Here is a 17043-nt window from a genome sequence, read left to right as displayed (position 1 = left end):
CCGGTTTCAGAAGAGGACGCCGCGCGGTGGGGGGAGGAGAGGGAAGGTGAGTATGATTGTTTATTTTTTTTTATGTATTAAAGAACAGTGGCAGAACAGGGGACATATACCAGGATGGAGGATATATATACCAGGATGGGGGATATATATACCAGGATGGGGCACAGGATAAGGGACATACAGTATATGCCAGGATGGGGAATATATATACCAGGATGGGGCCCAGAATAAGGGACATATATACCAGTAAGAGGAACATACATACCAGGAAAGATGACATATATACAGCGGGGAAAATAAATATTTGATACACTACCAATTTTACTAGTTTTCCCACCTACAAAGAATGGAGAGGTCTGTAATTTTTAGCATAGGTACACTTCATCTGTGAGAGACAGAATCTTAAAAAAAAATCATCCAGAAAATCACATTGTATGATTTTTACATAATTAAATTTCATTTTATTGCATGAAATAAGTATTTGATCACCTAACAACCAGCAAGAATTCTGGCCCCCACAGACCTGTTAGTTTTTCTTTAAGAAGCCCTCCTACTCTGCACTCATTACCTGTATTAATTGCACCTGTTTGAACTCGTTACCTGTATAAAAGAAACCTGTTTCACACACTCAATCAATCACACTCCAACCTCTCCACTATGGCCAAGACCAAAGAGCTGTCTAAGGACACCAGGGACAATATTGTAGACCTGCACAAGGCTGGGATGGGCTTCAGGACAATAGTCAAGCAGCTTGGTGAGAAGGCAACAACTGTTGGCACAATTATTAGAAAATGACAGATGACTGTCAATCTTCCTCAGTCTGGGGCTCCATGCAAGATCTCGTCTTATGGAGTAGGGATGATTCTGAGAAATGTGAGGAATCAGCCCAGAACTACACGGGAGGACCTGGTCAATGACCTGAAGAGAGCTGGGACCACAGTCTCAAACATTACCGTTAGTAATGCACTACGCTGTCATGGATTAAAATCCTGCAGGGCACACAAGGTCCCCGTGTTCATGCCAGCACATGTCCAGGCCCTTTGAAGTTTGCCAATGACCATCTGGATGATCCAGAGGAGTCATGGGAGAAGGTCATGTGGTAATTTGAGACCAAAATAGAACTGGTGTATCAATTCCGCTCACCGTGTTTGGAGGAAGAAGGATGAGTACAACCCCAATCAACACCGTCCCAACCGTGAAGCATGGTGGGGGAAACATCATACTTTGGGGGTGCTTTTCTGCAAAGGGGACAAGACGACTGCACCGTATTGAAGGGAGGATGGATGGGATCATGTATTGCGAGATTTTGGCCAACAACCTCCTTCCCTTAGTATGAGCATTGAAGATGGGTCGTGGCTGGCTCTTCCAGCATGACAATCACCCAAAACACACAGCCAGTGCAACTAGGAAGTGGCTCAGTAAGAAGCATTTCAAGGTCCTGGAGTGGCTTAGCCAGTCTCCAGCTCTGAACCCAACAGAAAATCTTTGGAGGGAGCTGAAACTCAATGTTGCCCAGCGACAGACCGAAACCTGAAAGATCTGGAGAATATCTCTATTGAGGAGTGGGACAAAATCCCTGCTGCAGAGTGTGCAAACTTGGTCAAGAACAACAGGAAACATCTGACCTCTATAATTGCAAACAAAGGTTTCTGTACCAAATACTAAGTTCTGTTTTTCTATTGTATCAAATACTTATTTCATGCAATAAAATGAAAATTAATTATGTAAAAATCATACAATGTGATATTCTGTTTTTTTTTTAACATCCTGCGACTCACAAATGAAGTGTACCTGCGATAAAAATTACAGACCTCTCCATTCTTTGTAGGTGGGAAAACTTGCAAAATTGGCAGTATATCAAATACTTATTTTCCCCAATGTGTGTATATATATATATATATATATATATATATATATATATATATATATATATACACACACTGCTCAAAAAAATAAAGGGAACACTTAAAGAACAGAATATAACTCCAAGTAATTCAAACTTCTGTGAAATCAAACTGTGCACTTAGGAAGCAACACTGATTGACAATCAATTTCACATGCTGTTGTGCAAATGGAATAGACAATAGATGGAAATTATTGGCAATCATCAAGACACACTCAATAAAGGAGTGGTTCTGCAGGTGGGGACAACAGACCACATCTCAGTACCAATGCTTTCTGGCTGATGTTTTGGTCACTTTTCACTGTTGGTTGTGATTTCACACTCGTGGTAGCATGAGACGGACTCTACAACTCACAGAAGTTGCTCAGGCAGTGCAGCTCATCCACGATGGCACATCAATGCGAGCGGTGGCAAGAAGGTTTGCTGTGTCTGTCAGCGTAGTGTCCAGAGGCTGGAGGCGCTACCAGGAGACAGGCCAGTACACCAGGAGACGTGGAGAGGGCCGTAGGAGGTCAACAACCAAGCAGCAGGACCGCTACCTCTGCCTTTGGGCAAGGAGGAACAGGAGGAGCACTGCCAGAGCCTTGCAAAATGACCTCCAGCAGGCCACAAATGTGCATGTGTCTCCACAAACGGTTAGAAACCGACTTCATGAGGGTGGTATGAGGGCCCGACGTCCACAGATGGGGGTTGTGCTCACAGCCCAACACCGTGCAGGATGCTTGGCATTTGCCACAGAACACCAGGATTGGCAGAGTCGCCACTGGCACCCTGTGCTCTTCACAGATGAAAGCAGGTTCACACTGAGCACATGTGACAGACGTGACCGAGTCTGGAGACGCCATGGAGAGCGATCTGCTGCCTGCAACATCCTTCAGCATGACTGGTTTGGCAGTGGGTCAGTAATGGTGTGGGGTGGCATTTCTTTGGAGGGCCGCACAGCCCTCCATGTGCTTCCAGAGGTAGCCTGACTGCCATTAGGTACCGAGATGAGAGCCTTAGACCCCTTGTGAGACCATATGCAGGTGCGGTTGGCCCTGGTTCCTCCTAATGCAGGACAATGCCAGACTGTGGCTGGAGTGTGTCAGCAGTTCCTGCAAGATGAAGGCATTGAAGCTATGGACTGGCCCGCCCGTTCTCCAGACCTGAATCCGATTGAGCACATCTGGGACATCATGTCTCACTCCATCCACCGTCACGTTGCACCACAGACTGTCCAGGAGTTGGCGGATGCTTTAGTCCAGGTCTGGGAGGAAATCCCACAGGAGACCATCCGCAACCTCATCAGGAGCATGCCCAGGCGTTGTAGGGAGGTCATACAGGCACTTGGAGGCCACACACAATACTGAGCCTCATTTTGACTTGTTTTAAGGACATCACATAAAAGTTGGATCAGCCTGTAGTGTGTTTTTCCACTTTAATTTTGGGGGTGACTCCAAATCCAGGCCTCCATTGGTTAATAAATTGATTTCCATTGATGATTTTTGTGTGATTTTGTTGTCAGCACATTCAACTTTGTAAAGAACAAAGTATTCAATGAGAATATTTCATTCATTCAGATCTAGGATGTGTTATTTGAGTGTTCCCTCTATTTTTTTGAGCAGGGTATATATATATATATGCGTATATATGTATATATATGTATGTATATATATATATATATAAACATCAGGATGAGGGACATATATACCAGGATGGGGGGCATATATATATACCAGGATGGGGCCAGGGTGGGAGACATATATAACAGGATGGGGAATGAATATATGTCAGGATGGGGCCAGGATAAGGGACATATATACCAAGCTGGAGGAAATATATATATATATAAATACAGTACGCTTGTGTGTGTATATATATATATATATATATATATATATATATATATATATATATATATATATATATATATATACCAGGATGAGGGGCATATATACCAGGATGGAGGACATATACATATATATACCAGGATGGGGGGGGCGATCCAGATCTTGCACCGGGGCCCATCGGACTCTAGTTACGGCACTGCTTACAAGCTTTGTTAGAAAGAACTTGTAAGCACTGCGATTCTTGCCTAGCAGACCAGCCACTACCGATAGGCTGTAGCGGTGGCCGATTACCTAGGCAATGAGCAGTAAGCAATAGAATTAATAGAATTAAAAATCCCTCCATTCTTGAGGATGGAGAGCATTTTTAATAACAAGCAAACTTCAAAGTTGCTTGTTTTTTCTTTTTTTCTTTGCAATTTGAATCATTTGTGATGATGAGACTTAACCTATAACATATTTGGTATTGCAGCATTTGTGACTAGTCTAATGAAAAGAATAGAAGAAAATAAAAGAAAATCTAAAATTGCAGAATTGCTGTCACTTTGCCTCCCCCAAAAAATGGAGTAAAAAAGATCAGAAAGTCATATTAACCCCAAAATAATAGTTGTTGGAAGACAATGAGAAAAATCGAAAGCAAGGAGGGGCCCATTCTGACCCTGTCAACCTGTCATAAACCTAGCGTTCTCGCTGGCGGTAGAGTATGAGTTCATAGATTTCTATAGGGGACATGATATGTCTAAGAGCAATTGAGAACTTGCACAGTGTTTATTATGTATTAATGTGTGTTTGTAAAGGAAAGACAAATTCAGCAAATAGTTGAAAAAGAAACTAGTCTCCCCTAAAATAGGAATGTCTTTTCTAGGACCGCAATGGATTGGTGTTCCTGGAGAGCTGAGAGGTTATGAGGCTGCTCACAGGAGATATGGACAGTTACCTTGGGAAACTCTGTTTCAGCCTACAATCAAACTGGTGACAGATGGAGTTAAGGTCTCAAATGTTCTGGTCAAATTCCTCAGCTTCACTACAAAACAAATAAGAAATAGCTCATTGTGGTAAGTGCCGGGATCGTGAAAAACATGTACTTGGGGGGGTTGGCATTGGTAAGGACAACAGCTAACAATTTTTTTTTTAAATTATATTTTTGAGATGAATTTGACAATGCTGTCTTCTTGTGAGAGTGGCAGAACTGGTCACTGGTTGATAAACTACCATAAATATTGGATATAATGTTGGGGTCATTTTTTCATAGGTAGGAATCACAGACTCTGCAATTGGCAGTGGATATTAAAGATATCCATACTTATTATAATCTATAGGGCTATTCACATGTCTGTGTTTTTTTCCGGTCTGAATGTCCGGAATGGAAAAAATTAAAAATGATTTGTCCGATTTTGATACAATTCATGTCTATGAGTTTGTCATCCTTCTGTGGGACGTATTTAATTGGTAGAAGAAGCTTGGAAATTGATTCTTTGTTTATATTTGTGCATATGGGAAAAAAAGTGCCACAAAAGGTAGTAAAAATGGACACAAGTACAAAAAAATACTGGATGAAAGTTGAATAAAAAAAATATGATCAATATTGACCCATTGTTCTCACGTGCAAAAAAAAAAGAACATCTGAATGTGTCACTCTGAAATGTTGCGGCATTTAAGAGGAAAAATATAAGATTATATATATATATACAGTACAGACCAAAAGTTTGGACACACCTTCTCATTTAAAGATTTTTCTGTATTTTCATGACTTTGAAAATTGTACATTCACACTGAAGGCATCAAAACTATGAATTAACACATGTGGAATTATATACTTAACGAAAAAGTGTGAGACAACTGAAAATATGTCTTATATGCTAGGTTCTTCAAAGTAGCCACCTTTTGCTTTGATGACTGCTTTGCACACTCTTGGCATTCTCTTGATGAGCTTCAAGAGGTAGTCACCGGAAATGGTCTTCCAACAATCTTGAAGGAGTTCCCAGAGATGCTTAGCACTTGTTGGCCCTTTTGCCTTCACTCTGCGGTCCAGCTCACCCCAAACAATCTCGATTGGGTTCAGGTCTGATGACTGTGGAGGCCAGGTCATCTGGCGTAGCACCCGATCACTCTCCTTCTTGGTCAAATAGCCCTTACACAGTCTGGAGGTGTGTTTGGGGTCATTGTCCTGTTGAAAAATAAATGATGGTCCAACTAAACGCAAACCGGATGGAATAGCATGCCGCTGCAAGATGCTGTGGTAGCCATGCTGGTTCGGTATGCCTTCAATTTTGAATAAATCCCCAGCAGTGTCACCAGCAAAGCACCCCCACACCATCACACCTCCTCCTCCATGCTTCACGGTGGGAACCAGGCATGTAGAGTCCATCCGTTCACCTTTTCTGCGTCGCACAAAGACACGGTGGTTGGAACCAAAGATCTCAAATTTGGACTCATCAGACCAAAGCACAGATTTCCACTGGTCTAATGTCCATTCCTTGTGTTCTTTAGCCCAAACAAGTCTCTTCGGCTTGTTGCCTGTCCTTAGCAGTGGTTTCCTAGCAGCTACTTTACCATGAAGGCCTGCTGCACAAAGTCTCCTCTTAACAGTTGTTGTAAAGATGTGTCTGCTGCTAGAACTCTGTGTGGCATTGACCTGGTCTCTAATCTGAGCTGCTGTAAACCTGCGATTTCTGAGGCTGGTGACTCGGATAAACTTATCCTCAGAAGCAGAGGTGACTCTTGGTCTTCCTTTCCTGGGGCAGTCCTCATGTGAGCCAGTTTCTTTGTAGCGCTTGATGGTTTTTGCAACTGCACTTGGGGACACTTTCAAAGTTTGCCCAATTTTTCGGACTGACTGACCTTCATTTCTTAAAGTAATGATGGCCACTCGTTTTTCTTTACTTAGCTGCTTTTTTCTTGCCATAATACAAATTCTAACAGTCTATTCAGTAGGACTATCAGCTGTGTATCCACCAGACTTGTGCACAACACAACTGATGGTCCCAACCGAATTTATAAGGCAAGAAATCCCACATATTAAACCTGACAGGGCACACCTGTGAAGTGAAAACCATTTCCGGTGACTACCTCTTGAAGCTCATCAAGAGAATGCCAAGAGTGTGCAAAGCAGTCATCAAAGCAAAAGGCGGCTACTTTGAAGAACCTAGAATATAAGACATATTTTCAATTGTTTTGCACTTTTTTGTTAAGTATATAATTCCACATGTGTTAATTCATAGTTTTGATGCCTTCAGTGTGAATGTACAATTTTCAAAGTCATGAAAATCTAGAAAAATCTTTAAATGAGAAGGTGTGTCCAAACTTTTGGTCTGTACTGTATATATATATATATATATATATATATATATATATATATATATATATATATATATATATATATATATATATTATATTAAAATAATAATTTTAGAAAATAGAGTTTTGAAAATTTTAAAGCCTCCTGTGCAACATCTCCGTGTCTGACCCTGCTTGATTCACTGCTCTTTTCCTGTGCCTGGGTAAGTTTCACAATTATGTTTCTCTGAACGCCTCAGCTTTAAGAATGAGACGTAGCGTTCTCTACTAGGAGTCACGATCAGGATTTCATACAGCATGAACCTAATTACTGTGTTTTCGTCTATGTCTGTGCAGGAGATCTTGAAAGCTATCAGAAAAAAAAACATAGCTACAACAGCTGTAAAAATATATTAAGAAATTATTTGCACAGAATTTTTGACATTAAAGGGGCTATCAGTGATTTTTGAGAGCATGAAATGTTATAAATGGAAACATAACCTTTACTTCCCCATTAAATCCCCAGAGCCCCAACAGTGCTGCCATGGTGGCCTCCACCCATCCTGCAGTGATGGTCAATCATTCATAATGCAGTCACTAACTAGCTTCAGCAGTCATGTTTGCATGTATGGCACTTAACCCCCGGCAAGTGATTGGCTGCAGTGGTCACATAAGAGTTAGATATAACATCATTGGGAAACGCCAGAGTGGCAGTGCTTAAGTTGTGACGGGATTTCATGGAAATATTTTTTATTTTTCATATTGAAAACAAAGTATATACTGTTTGCCATATGCAATTTATTGATGGTTTGTGTATTTTTACCTGTTAGTCAGCTGCTTTGTAAAGGCACAGGAGTAATAAATGCAGGAGATTCTGTAAACTTTACCCAACTGGCACAAACCCTCCAGACGTTGGCAGATGAAGGTGCTGAGAGCTTTTATAGTGGTTCCATAGCAAAGAAAATGATAGATGATCTCCAACATCAAGGTGAGCTCAAACTGACCACTTAATTTTAAAAAATTAACTGTTGCTTACATTTCTCATTAAAATGATACATTTTTTTCGCCTATTCTCGTTAACTAATTATCAAAATGTTCTTTATTTGATTCTGGCATCAGGGAGCAGTCTTACACTGGGAGACTTCAAAAATTACAAGGTGCAAATTGTACGACCATTAAATGTGACTCTAGGAGACTACAATTTGTATACACCTCCCACACCAGCAGGAGGCGGTGTGCTCAGTTTCATCCTAAATGTCCTTGAAGGTAAGATCACAAAATTACATCTCTATAACTAAATGTAATATTCTTGAGCAAAGTTAATCTGATATTGGTTCACAAGGTTCAGGGATCCAGCCATCTTATTCCTCACTCGCCATTTAAAATACAGTACATGCACTCCTGAGAGAACTGAATATGGATGTCTCCAGGGGGTCAGGAGAAATAGCTGTTAGCTGAATATGTGTTCTGCCTTCAGACTTTGAAAATACTGTATATGACCACCTTAAGGTGGTCTATTGTCTATTTTGCTATCTGTTATGATTCCAACGGATTTTTTTGAAAGACATAAAAAAAAAATTGAACATACAAATTCTGTGTCACATGTGAGCCTAATAATAAGGAAAATATTAAACATATATAACATGATGAACAAAAAGTGCAAAAGGGCAGGAGGTTTGAAGAAGAGCAGCTTGTGTAACAGGAGATCAGTCTGACCCCGAGAGCCACATAAAATGGTCGGTGTTTTCTACAACGTAATACAGGATTGCCAGGTATAAAATTCATCCTCTAAGCCTGTGTCTCCTACAAGTGGTTTCTCCATACATCGTATATTAGAAAACTGACAGCTGCCCACCAAGCCATCGACAAGTTGTTCTTGATATCCTTTTCTGGGGATCAAGAGTATGGTGGCTGGTAACAAAAAGCATAAGATGCCTTTTTTTGAGCAGAGAAGGAGCCAGCCAACACGAACAGGGCTATGTCAGGAATTCATATGACATCTGGTTATATACTGTGGGGAAAATAAGTATTTGATACACTGCCGATTTTGCAAGTTTTCCCATCTACAAAGAATGGAGAGGTCAGTAATTTATATCTTAGGTACACTTCAACTGTGAGAGACAGAATCTAAAAAAAAATCCAGAAAATCACATTGTATGATTTTTACATAATTAATTAGCATTTTATTTCATGAAATAAGTATTTGATACAATAGAAAAACAGAACTTAATATTTGGTACAGAAACCTTTGATTGCAATTACAGAGGTCAGACGTTTCCTGTAGTTCTTGACCAAGTTTGCACTCACTGCAGCAGGAATTTTGGCCCATTCCTCAATACAAATATTCTCCAGAGATTTTCTATTGGGTTCAGGTCTGGAGACTGGCTAGGCCACTCCAGGACCTTAAAAAACTTCTTACGGAGCCACTCCTTAGTTGTCCTGACTGTGTGTTTCGGGTCGTTGTCATACTGGAAGACCCAGCCCTGATCCACCTTCAATGCTCTTACTGAAGGAAGGACGTTGTTCGCCAAAATCTCACGATACATGACTCCATCCATCCTCCCTTCAATACAGTGCAGTCGTCCTGTCCTCCTGTCCCCTTTGCAGAAAAGCAACCTCAAAGTATGATGTTTCCCCCACCGGTTTGGACGGTGTTCTTGGGGTTGTACTCATCCTTCTTCTTCCTCCAAACAGGGCGAGTGGAATTGATACCAAAAGTTCTATTTTGGTCTCATCTGACCACATGACCTTCTCCCATGCCTCTTCTGAATCATCCAGATGGTCACTGGCGAACTTCAAATGGGCCTCGATATGTGCTGACGTGAGCACTGCGAACTTGCATGCCCTGCAGTATTTTAATCCATGACGGCGTAGTGTGCTACTAACGGTAATATTTGAGACTTTGGCCCCAGCTCTCTTCAGGTCATTGACCAGGTCCTCCCGTGTAGTTCTGGGCTGATTCCTGACCTTGTTCAGAATCATCCTTACCTCACAAAGCGAGATCTTACATGGAGCCCCAGACTGAGGAAGATTGACAGTTATCTTGTGTTTCTTCCATTTTCTAATTGTGCCAACAGTTAATATAATAAATAATACTAATTTTTATTTATATAGTGCCAACATATTCCACAGCACTTTACAATTAAGTAGGGATTAGTGATGAGTGAGTATGTTCTGTTAACCCTTTCGGCGAGCATGATCGGGTGCTCGCCGAGTATCTTCATCGTGCTCGGGTGATATGTTTTCGTCACTCCGTGCTCATGATTTGCGACTGTTTGACAGCTTTAATACGTGTGAGGAATGCCTAAAAAATGCATTCCTCACATGTATTAAAGCTGTCAAACAGTTGCAAATCATGAGCACGGAGTGACGAAAACATAACACCCGAGCACGCTGAAGATACTCGAAAAAAACACCCGAGCATTCTTGTAATCCTCGAGTAACGAGCATGCTCGCTCATCACGAGTAGGGATATGTATAGACAATAAAAACAATATAACATAACACATTTCAACAGTTATAGGAGAAGTGAGGGCCCTGCTTGCAAGCTTATGTGGCACCCTGCTACGCACAGGTGCCACAGAACCCAGTAGGGTGCATGGATGGACTTCTCCACAAGAGGCCCTCACACATTCACATACCTCCACCCTACCACCTCACACCACCAGAGGGAGCCCGTTAGGGATATATATAGGGAGGGTGGAGCCAGGCAGCTCAGTTACTTGCAGTCTGTGAGAGGAGAGAGTGTGCTGGCACTTAGACCAGTGAAGTCGCAGAATGCTGGCCGCTGTGCTTAGGCGAGCCAAGGCCTACAGCATGAGTTGAAGCCTAGTGAGGGCCCTGAGTGTGGCCAAAGGCAAGAGGGGAAAAGAAGCAACGAGGGGGCAGAGGAGCGTACCAGGCTCACCCCGACCTATACACCGGACACCGGGTCCGCGCCCTCAGGGTCCCTTTATACCCAGTAGGGACCACCGGATACCTGGAGGACTACATGTCCCAAGTCGACCAATGCTGACTACCGTACCAGGGCTAGGAGTCACGGAGGCCCCAGCGACCAGGCAGAGTGATCTCCAAGAGAAGGCCCTACCACCAGGTCAGCAGGTGCAAGAGAGAGAGAGACAGTAATTAAGCCAGGCCTAGCTCCAGGCAGGTCAGAAGCTTAGCAAGTGAAAGCAACGGATCAGGAGGCCCTATACCCATTCACTGGGGAGAGTCCAGCAGTGCACCCTTCGTACCGAGTACCCTGGATCATGCCTGCATCTACACCAGTAATGGTACCGAAGCAAACCCCCGTGTGAGTGTCTGTCATTTCTCCCTGAACCGTCCTGGCTGTCTCTCACCTGTACCACTATCCATTTCTCCACGCTGCCCTGAAGCCCGCTCCACCTGTGGGGAGCCGTTCCATCATAAGCTGCCCTAACATCTGCCTCAGACCACTGTCGCAGCGCTGGTAGACCTTACCAGGCACCACAGGTGGCGTCACAAACTATTCCAAAACCTAAAACCCCTTTCTTTTTGTTGACCGCCCTGGGCCACGGACCGGGCCAGCCGCCGTGATATCCCCCACCAGCATCCACCGGCCCGGCTGCCGAGTACCCCACTGCCCCAGGGGCGCGTCAACTTCCATCTATGAGGAAATACAGTTATATGAAAAAGTTTGGGCACCCCTATTAATCTTAAGCTTAATGTTTTATAAAAATTGGTGTTTTTGCAACAGCTATTTCAATTTGATATATGTAATAACTGTTGGACACAGTAATGTTTCTGCCTTGAAATGAGGTTTATTGTACTAACAGAAAATGTGCAATCTGCATTCAAACAAAATTTGACAGGTGCATAAGTATGGGCACCTCACCAGAAAAGTGACATTAATATTTAGTAGATCCTCCTTTTGCAAAAATAACAGCCTCTAGTCGCTTCCTGTAGCTTCCTGGATCCTGGATGAAGGTATTTTTGACCATTCCTCTTTACAAAACAATTCCAGTTCAGTTAAGTTTGATGGTCGCCGAGCATGGACAGCCCTCTTCAAATGATCCCACAGATGTTCAATGATATTCAGGTCTGGGGACTGCGATGGCCATTCCAGAACATTGTAATTGTTCCTCTGCATGAATGCCTGAGTAGATTTGGAGCGGTGTTTTGGATCATTGTCTTGCTGAAAGATCCATCCCCTGCGCAACTTCAACTTTATCACTGATTCTTGAACATTATTGTCAAGAATCTGCTGATACTGAGTGGAATCCATGCGTCCCTCAACTTTAACAAGATTCCCGATGCCGGCATTGGCCACACAGCCCCAAAGCATGATGGAACCTCCACCAAATTTTACTGTGGGTAGCAAGTGTTTTTCTTGGAATGCTGTGTTTTTTTGCCGCCATGCATGACGCCTTTTTGTATGACCAAACAACTCAATCTTGGTTTCATCAGTCCACAGGACCTTCTTCCAAAAAGAAATTGGCTTCTTCAAATGTGCTTTTGCATACCTCAGCCGACTCTGTTTGTGGCGTGCTTGCAGAAACGGCTTCTTTCGCATCACTCTCCCATACAGCTTCTCCTTGTGCAAAGTGCGTTGTATAGTTGACCCATGCACAGTGACACCATCTGCAGCAAGTTGATGCTGCAGCTCTCTGGAGGTGGTCTGAGGATTGTCCTTAACTGATCTCACCATTCTTCTTCTCTGCCTTTCTGATGTTTTTCTTGGCCTGCCACTTCTGGCCTTAACAAGAACTGTCCCTGTGTTCTTCCATTTCCTTACTATGTTCCTCACAGTGAAAACTGACAGGTTAAATCTCTGAGACAGCTTTCTGTATCCTTCCCCTGAACAACTATGTTGAATAATCTTTGTTTTCAGATCATTTGACAGTTGTTTTGAGGAGCCCATGATGCCACTCTTCAGAGGAGATTCAAACAGGAGAACAACTTGCAAGTGGCCACTTTAAGTAGCTTTTCTCATGATTGCATACACCTGGCTATGAAGTTCAAAGCTCAATGAGGTTACAAAACCAAAAAAAGTGCTTTAGTAAGTCAGTAAAAAGTAGGTAGGAGTATTTAAAACAAGAAAATGATAAGGGTGCCCATACTTATGCACCTGTCAAATTTTGTTTGAATGCAGATTGCACATTTTCTGTTAGTACAATAAACCTCATTTCAAGGCAGAAACATTACTGTGTCCAACAGTAATTACATATATCAAACTGAAATAGCTGTTGCAAAAACACCAATTTTTATAAAACATTAAGCTTAAGATTAATAGGGGTGCCCAAACTTTTTCATATAACTGTAAGGGGACACAATATGTAGAATGTGCTGTACAGTCCAGCCATTGTTATAATAAATAAAGGTTTTCATAATAAGCTGCATGATTCGGTCTTCAGCCAGGAACTGTCTAAGTCAGGGATGTCAAACTCAAACACACAGAAGACTAAAATGAAAACCTTGGACAAAGTTGCGTGCCAACCAGTATACAGTATATTGGGCCCCACAAAGTCCTCCATATAGTATAATGGGCCCCAAAAAGTCCTCCATACAGATTAATGAGCCCCACAAACTCCTCCATACAGTATAATGTGCTACACATAGTCCTCCATACAGAATAGTGGGCTCCACATAGTTCTCCATACAGAATAATGTGCACCACATAATCCTCCATACAGAATAATGGACCCCAGATAGGAGTGGTGGTTCTGGTGTCGCAGGCCAAAGAAAACCACATTATGGGCCAGATTTGGCCCATGGGCCAGAGTTTGACATGTATGACCTAAGTGCAATTATGGTGTAAGTGCAGACGGAGGTGCGAGGTTCGGATTATGAAAGATGTTAGTGACGCGCCCTCTGGGCCGTGGGGTACTCGGTAGCTGGGCCGGTCGGTGCTGGCGGATGTCACAGTGGCAGTGACGCGGTCCGTGACCCAGGGCAGTCAATAAAAGGGGAAAAGTAAAAGGGGAATAAAGTTTTTATAGAGATAATGTTCGTGACTCCACCTGTGGTATACGGCTATATGGGGCCGCCGCTGCGGTGCTGATCCACTGGAGCTGATGGTGACACAGCTGAGTTGGTTCAGCTTTCCACAGGTAGAGCTAAGCTCCAGGGCAGGAAATAATGATGTTATGAGGTAGATGTTATTGGTGCTGTGTAGTGCAGGGCTGGTGATGGCACAGCAATTATTCAAGGACACAGTGGGGTGCAGTCTTCAGGTTTTACTCACAGTTGTTAAGTTCCTCAGGTTACACTTTCCGGATTATAACGTCATCCTGTGCTCACCGAGGAAGGGATTCCGCAGCTCTCAAGTATTTCAGGAGTACTTAAACAGGACCCCGTTCTATGTTCCTTTCTCGGTCATCTTCCCTGCACTGGCTCTCACCCTCCTGCCCTGCGCCTCACTATCAGTGTCCCAAGCCAGTAGCCTCGGATCTTGTCGGGCGATGTGCAGTCCCCTGGAACCTATGCGGCCACCTTTTCGGCGATGTAATTGTGGTAGTGGGCAGCTGCACCTTGAAAGTACAGTAGCCTCCGGTTATCTAGCTGAGCCTGGTTGTTCTCTACTAATTTAGGGGCCGGTCCCCTCTGCGGCCTGATCCCTCCACGTCCGTGTAGATTTGGGCACACGGGTGGCATCCGCACTCGCCGTGCCCCTGGGATCCCTTCTGTTCCTCCTGGAGCCCTCCTCACTGCTCCTCTCTTCTCTCAGTCTCTCCTCCTGGGCCCCTCAGACTGGGCCCTGCTCCTTTCTTCACTCCTCCTGAGAAGAGCTCCTCCAGAGCTCCTGCTCCCAACTCTCCCTCCCTTGACTGATCTCTCCCAAGATGGTTCCCTTTCTTCTTATACTCCTACTAACGGTGCTCCCCTGATCTACTTCCTCCACCCACACCCACTACATGGTTCCCCCTCTCTTGGTTCCCCCCCTTCCAACCAGGGACAGGGCTCAGCATTGTACACATGCATCTTGCTGTGCCTGCTGGTCTGGAATGGTGTAGTGTTGGATGCAGGTGGGTGGGTCCCGGACAGTACTCCCACCTTACCTGAGAGTGGGGTACCACACCTCTGGGTGAGATGCAGTACCTCTGTGGCGACTGAACCCGCAGAGGCGCCACATTAGTCTTAGATCAGTTGCAGAACGGTGGGCACGGGAAGGGTGATAGACAGAAATGAGGGATGAGCTGTAGGGTGGTATAGAACTGTGCAGAGATTTGTGAGTGAGAGAAATGAGTTTGTATTGTATTCTGTAGCAAATGGGTAACCAGTGTAATGACTGGCACAGGGTTGAGGCGTTGGTGAAGCGGCTAGACAGAAATACGACCCTGGCTGTTGCATTCAGAATGGATTGGAGAAGAGAGTTTGGTTAGAGGGGGACCCCTCAGAAGAGAGTTGCAGTAGTCCAGACAAGAGTGAAAAAGGGCAACAGTAAGAGTTTTTGAAGTTTCAAAGGTGAGAAAAGGTCGGATTCTGGAGATGTTTTTAAGGTGACAAGCGTGAGTGAGTGATTGGATATGGGGAATAATGCTGCATAATGCCCCCCAAATTAGTCCTCAAGCTGTATAATGGCCCCTGCATTAGTCTCCAAGCTGTATAATGGCCTCTGTATTAGTCCCCAAGCTGTATAATGACCCCTGCATTAGTCTCCAAGCTGTATAATGGCCTCTGTATTAGGCCCCAAGCGATATAATGGCCACTGCATTACTCCACAAGCTGTATAATGGCCTTGCATTAGTCCCAAGCTGTATAATGGCATCTGCATTAGTTCCCAAGCTGTATAATGGCCCCTGCATTAGTCCACAAGCTGTATAATGGCTGCCCAAGAATTATAGGGTCCAATTTAAATTGCTTGTTCTCACCCACAAAGCTCTCCACAGTGTGGCACCCCCTTACATCTCCTCCCTCATTTCTGTCTATTGGCCTACCCGTTCTCTACGCTCCGCAAGCAACTTTCAACTAACATCCGCACTAATCCGTACCTCCCACTCCCGGCTTCAAGACTTCTCCCGAGCTGCACCTATTCTTTGGAATGCTCTACCCCAAGAAATTAGGATGAACCACAACTTACACAGTTTTAGGCGCTCCCTTAAAACACACCTGTTTAGGGCGGCCTATCACCTTCCCTAATCGAAGTCCTTTTATCTTCTTATAGCCCATCCCTTATTTCTCCAAACATAACTCTCCACCAAACCAAAAAGCACTACAGATACTGGCTGGTGATGAGCTGATGCAGTGTTTATCTATCCCTCATCCCCTCAAGATGGCTGAACCATCTTTGTAAATAAGCCATTGTACTTTGTGCCACCCCCACTTCATTGTAGATTGTAAGCTTACGAGTAGGGTCGTCATTATTTTTGCTGTAATTATTGTATTATCTTTAGCTATGTTACTTATGACTGTTGTATATGAACCTCTGAATTGTAAAGCGCTGCGGAATATGTTGGCGCTATATAAATAAAGATTATTATTATTATTATAATGGCCTTGCATTAGTCCTCAAGCTGTATAATGGCCCCTGCATTAGTCTACAAGCTGTATAATGGCATCTACATTAGTTCCCAAGCTGTATAATGGTCCCCGCATTAGTTCCCAAGCTGTATAATGGCCCCTGCATTAATTCCCAATCTTTAAAATTGCTCCACATTCATCCCCAAGCTGTATAATGGCCTCTGCAATAGTCCACAAGCTGTATAATGACCCCTACATTAGTCCCCAAGCTGTATAATGGCCCCTACAGTAGTCCACAAGCTGTGTAATGGCCCCTGCATTAGTCTATAAAATATATGAGGGCCCCTAACACTGTTTTAGGGTTTTTCACACTATGTATAAGGGTCCGCCATTGTTTATGATGCACCCACATCTGACAACAAGTTTTAATATATATTTATAAAAAAAAAAACATATACTCACCTAATCTAGGTTCCTGACGAGTGCAACGGCAAGACGACGCACTGTCATAGCGCCAATGCACGCACGAAATGTCAGAGTCCTGGCACGATGACATCTCCACTTCGGAACTCTGACGTCCTGTGTGTATGTTGGCGCCTCGGCCGTTCTGTAGACCGC

The 17043-nt window shown here is 43.6% G+C and overlaps 1 protein-coding gene across 4 annotated transcripts in view; it reads left to right on the top strand.

Annotated features, from left to right (window-relative positions):
- GGT5 (gamma-glutamyltransferase 5) overlaps positions 1-17043 on the top strand; it is a 340283-nt gene that overhangs the window by 273194 nt on the left and 50046 nt on the right. For all 4 annotated transcript variants that reach the window (XM_073674260.1, XM_073674242.1, XM_073674251.1 and 1 more), the window contains exons 5-7: positions 4595-4784; positions 7836-7993; positions 8125-8271. In XM_073674260.1, coding sequence (XP_073530361.1) covers positions 4595-4784; positions 7836-7993; positions 8125-8271 — 495 coding nt within the window. The remainder of the gene's footprint in view (positions 1-4594; positions 4785-7835; positions 7994-8124; positions 8272-17043) is intronic.

This window comes from Phyllobates terribilis, unplaced genomic scaffold, assembly GCF_046119375.1.
Source record: "Phyllobates terribilis strain yellow unplaced genomic scaffold, ASM4611937v1 Scaffold_1__5_contigs__length_1240528914, whole genome shotgun sequence".
NCBI lineage: Eukaryota > Metazoa > Chordata > Amphibia > Anura > Dendrobatidae > Phyllobates > Phyllobates terribilis.
This window is presented reverse-complemented; position numbering and strand designations above follow the sequence as displayed.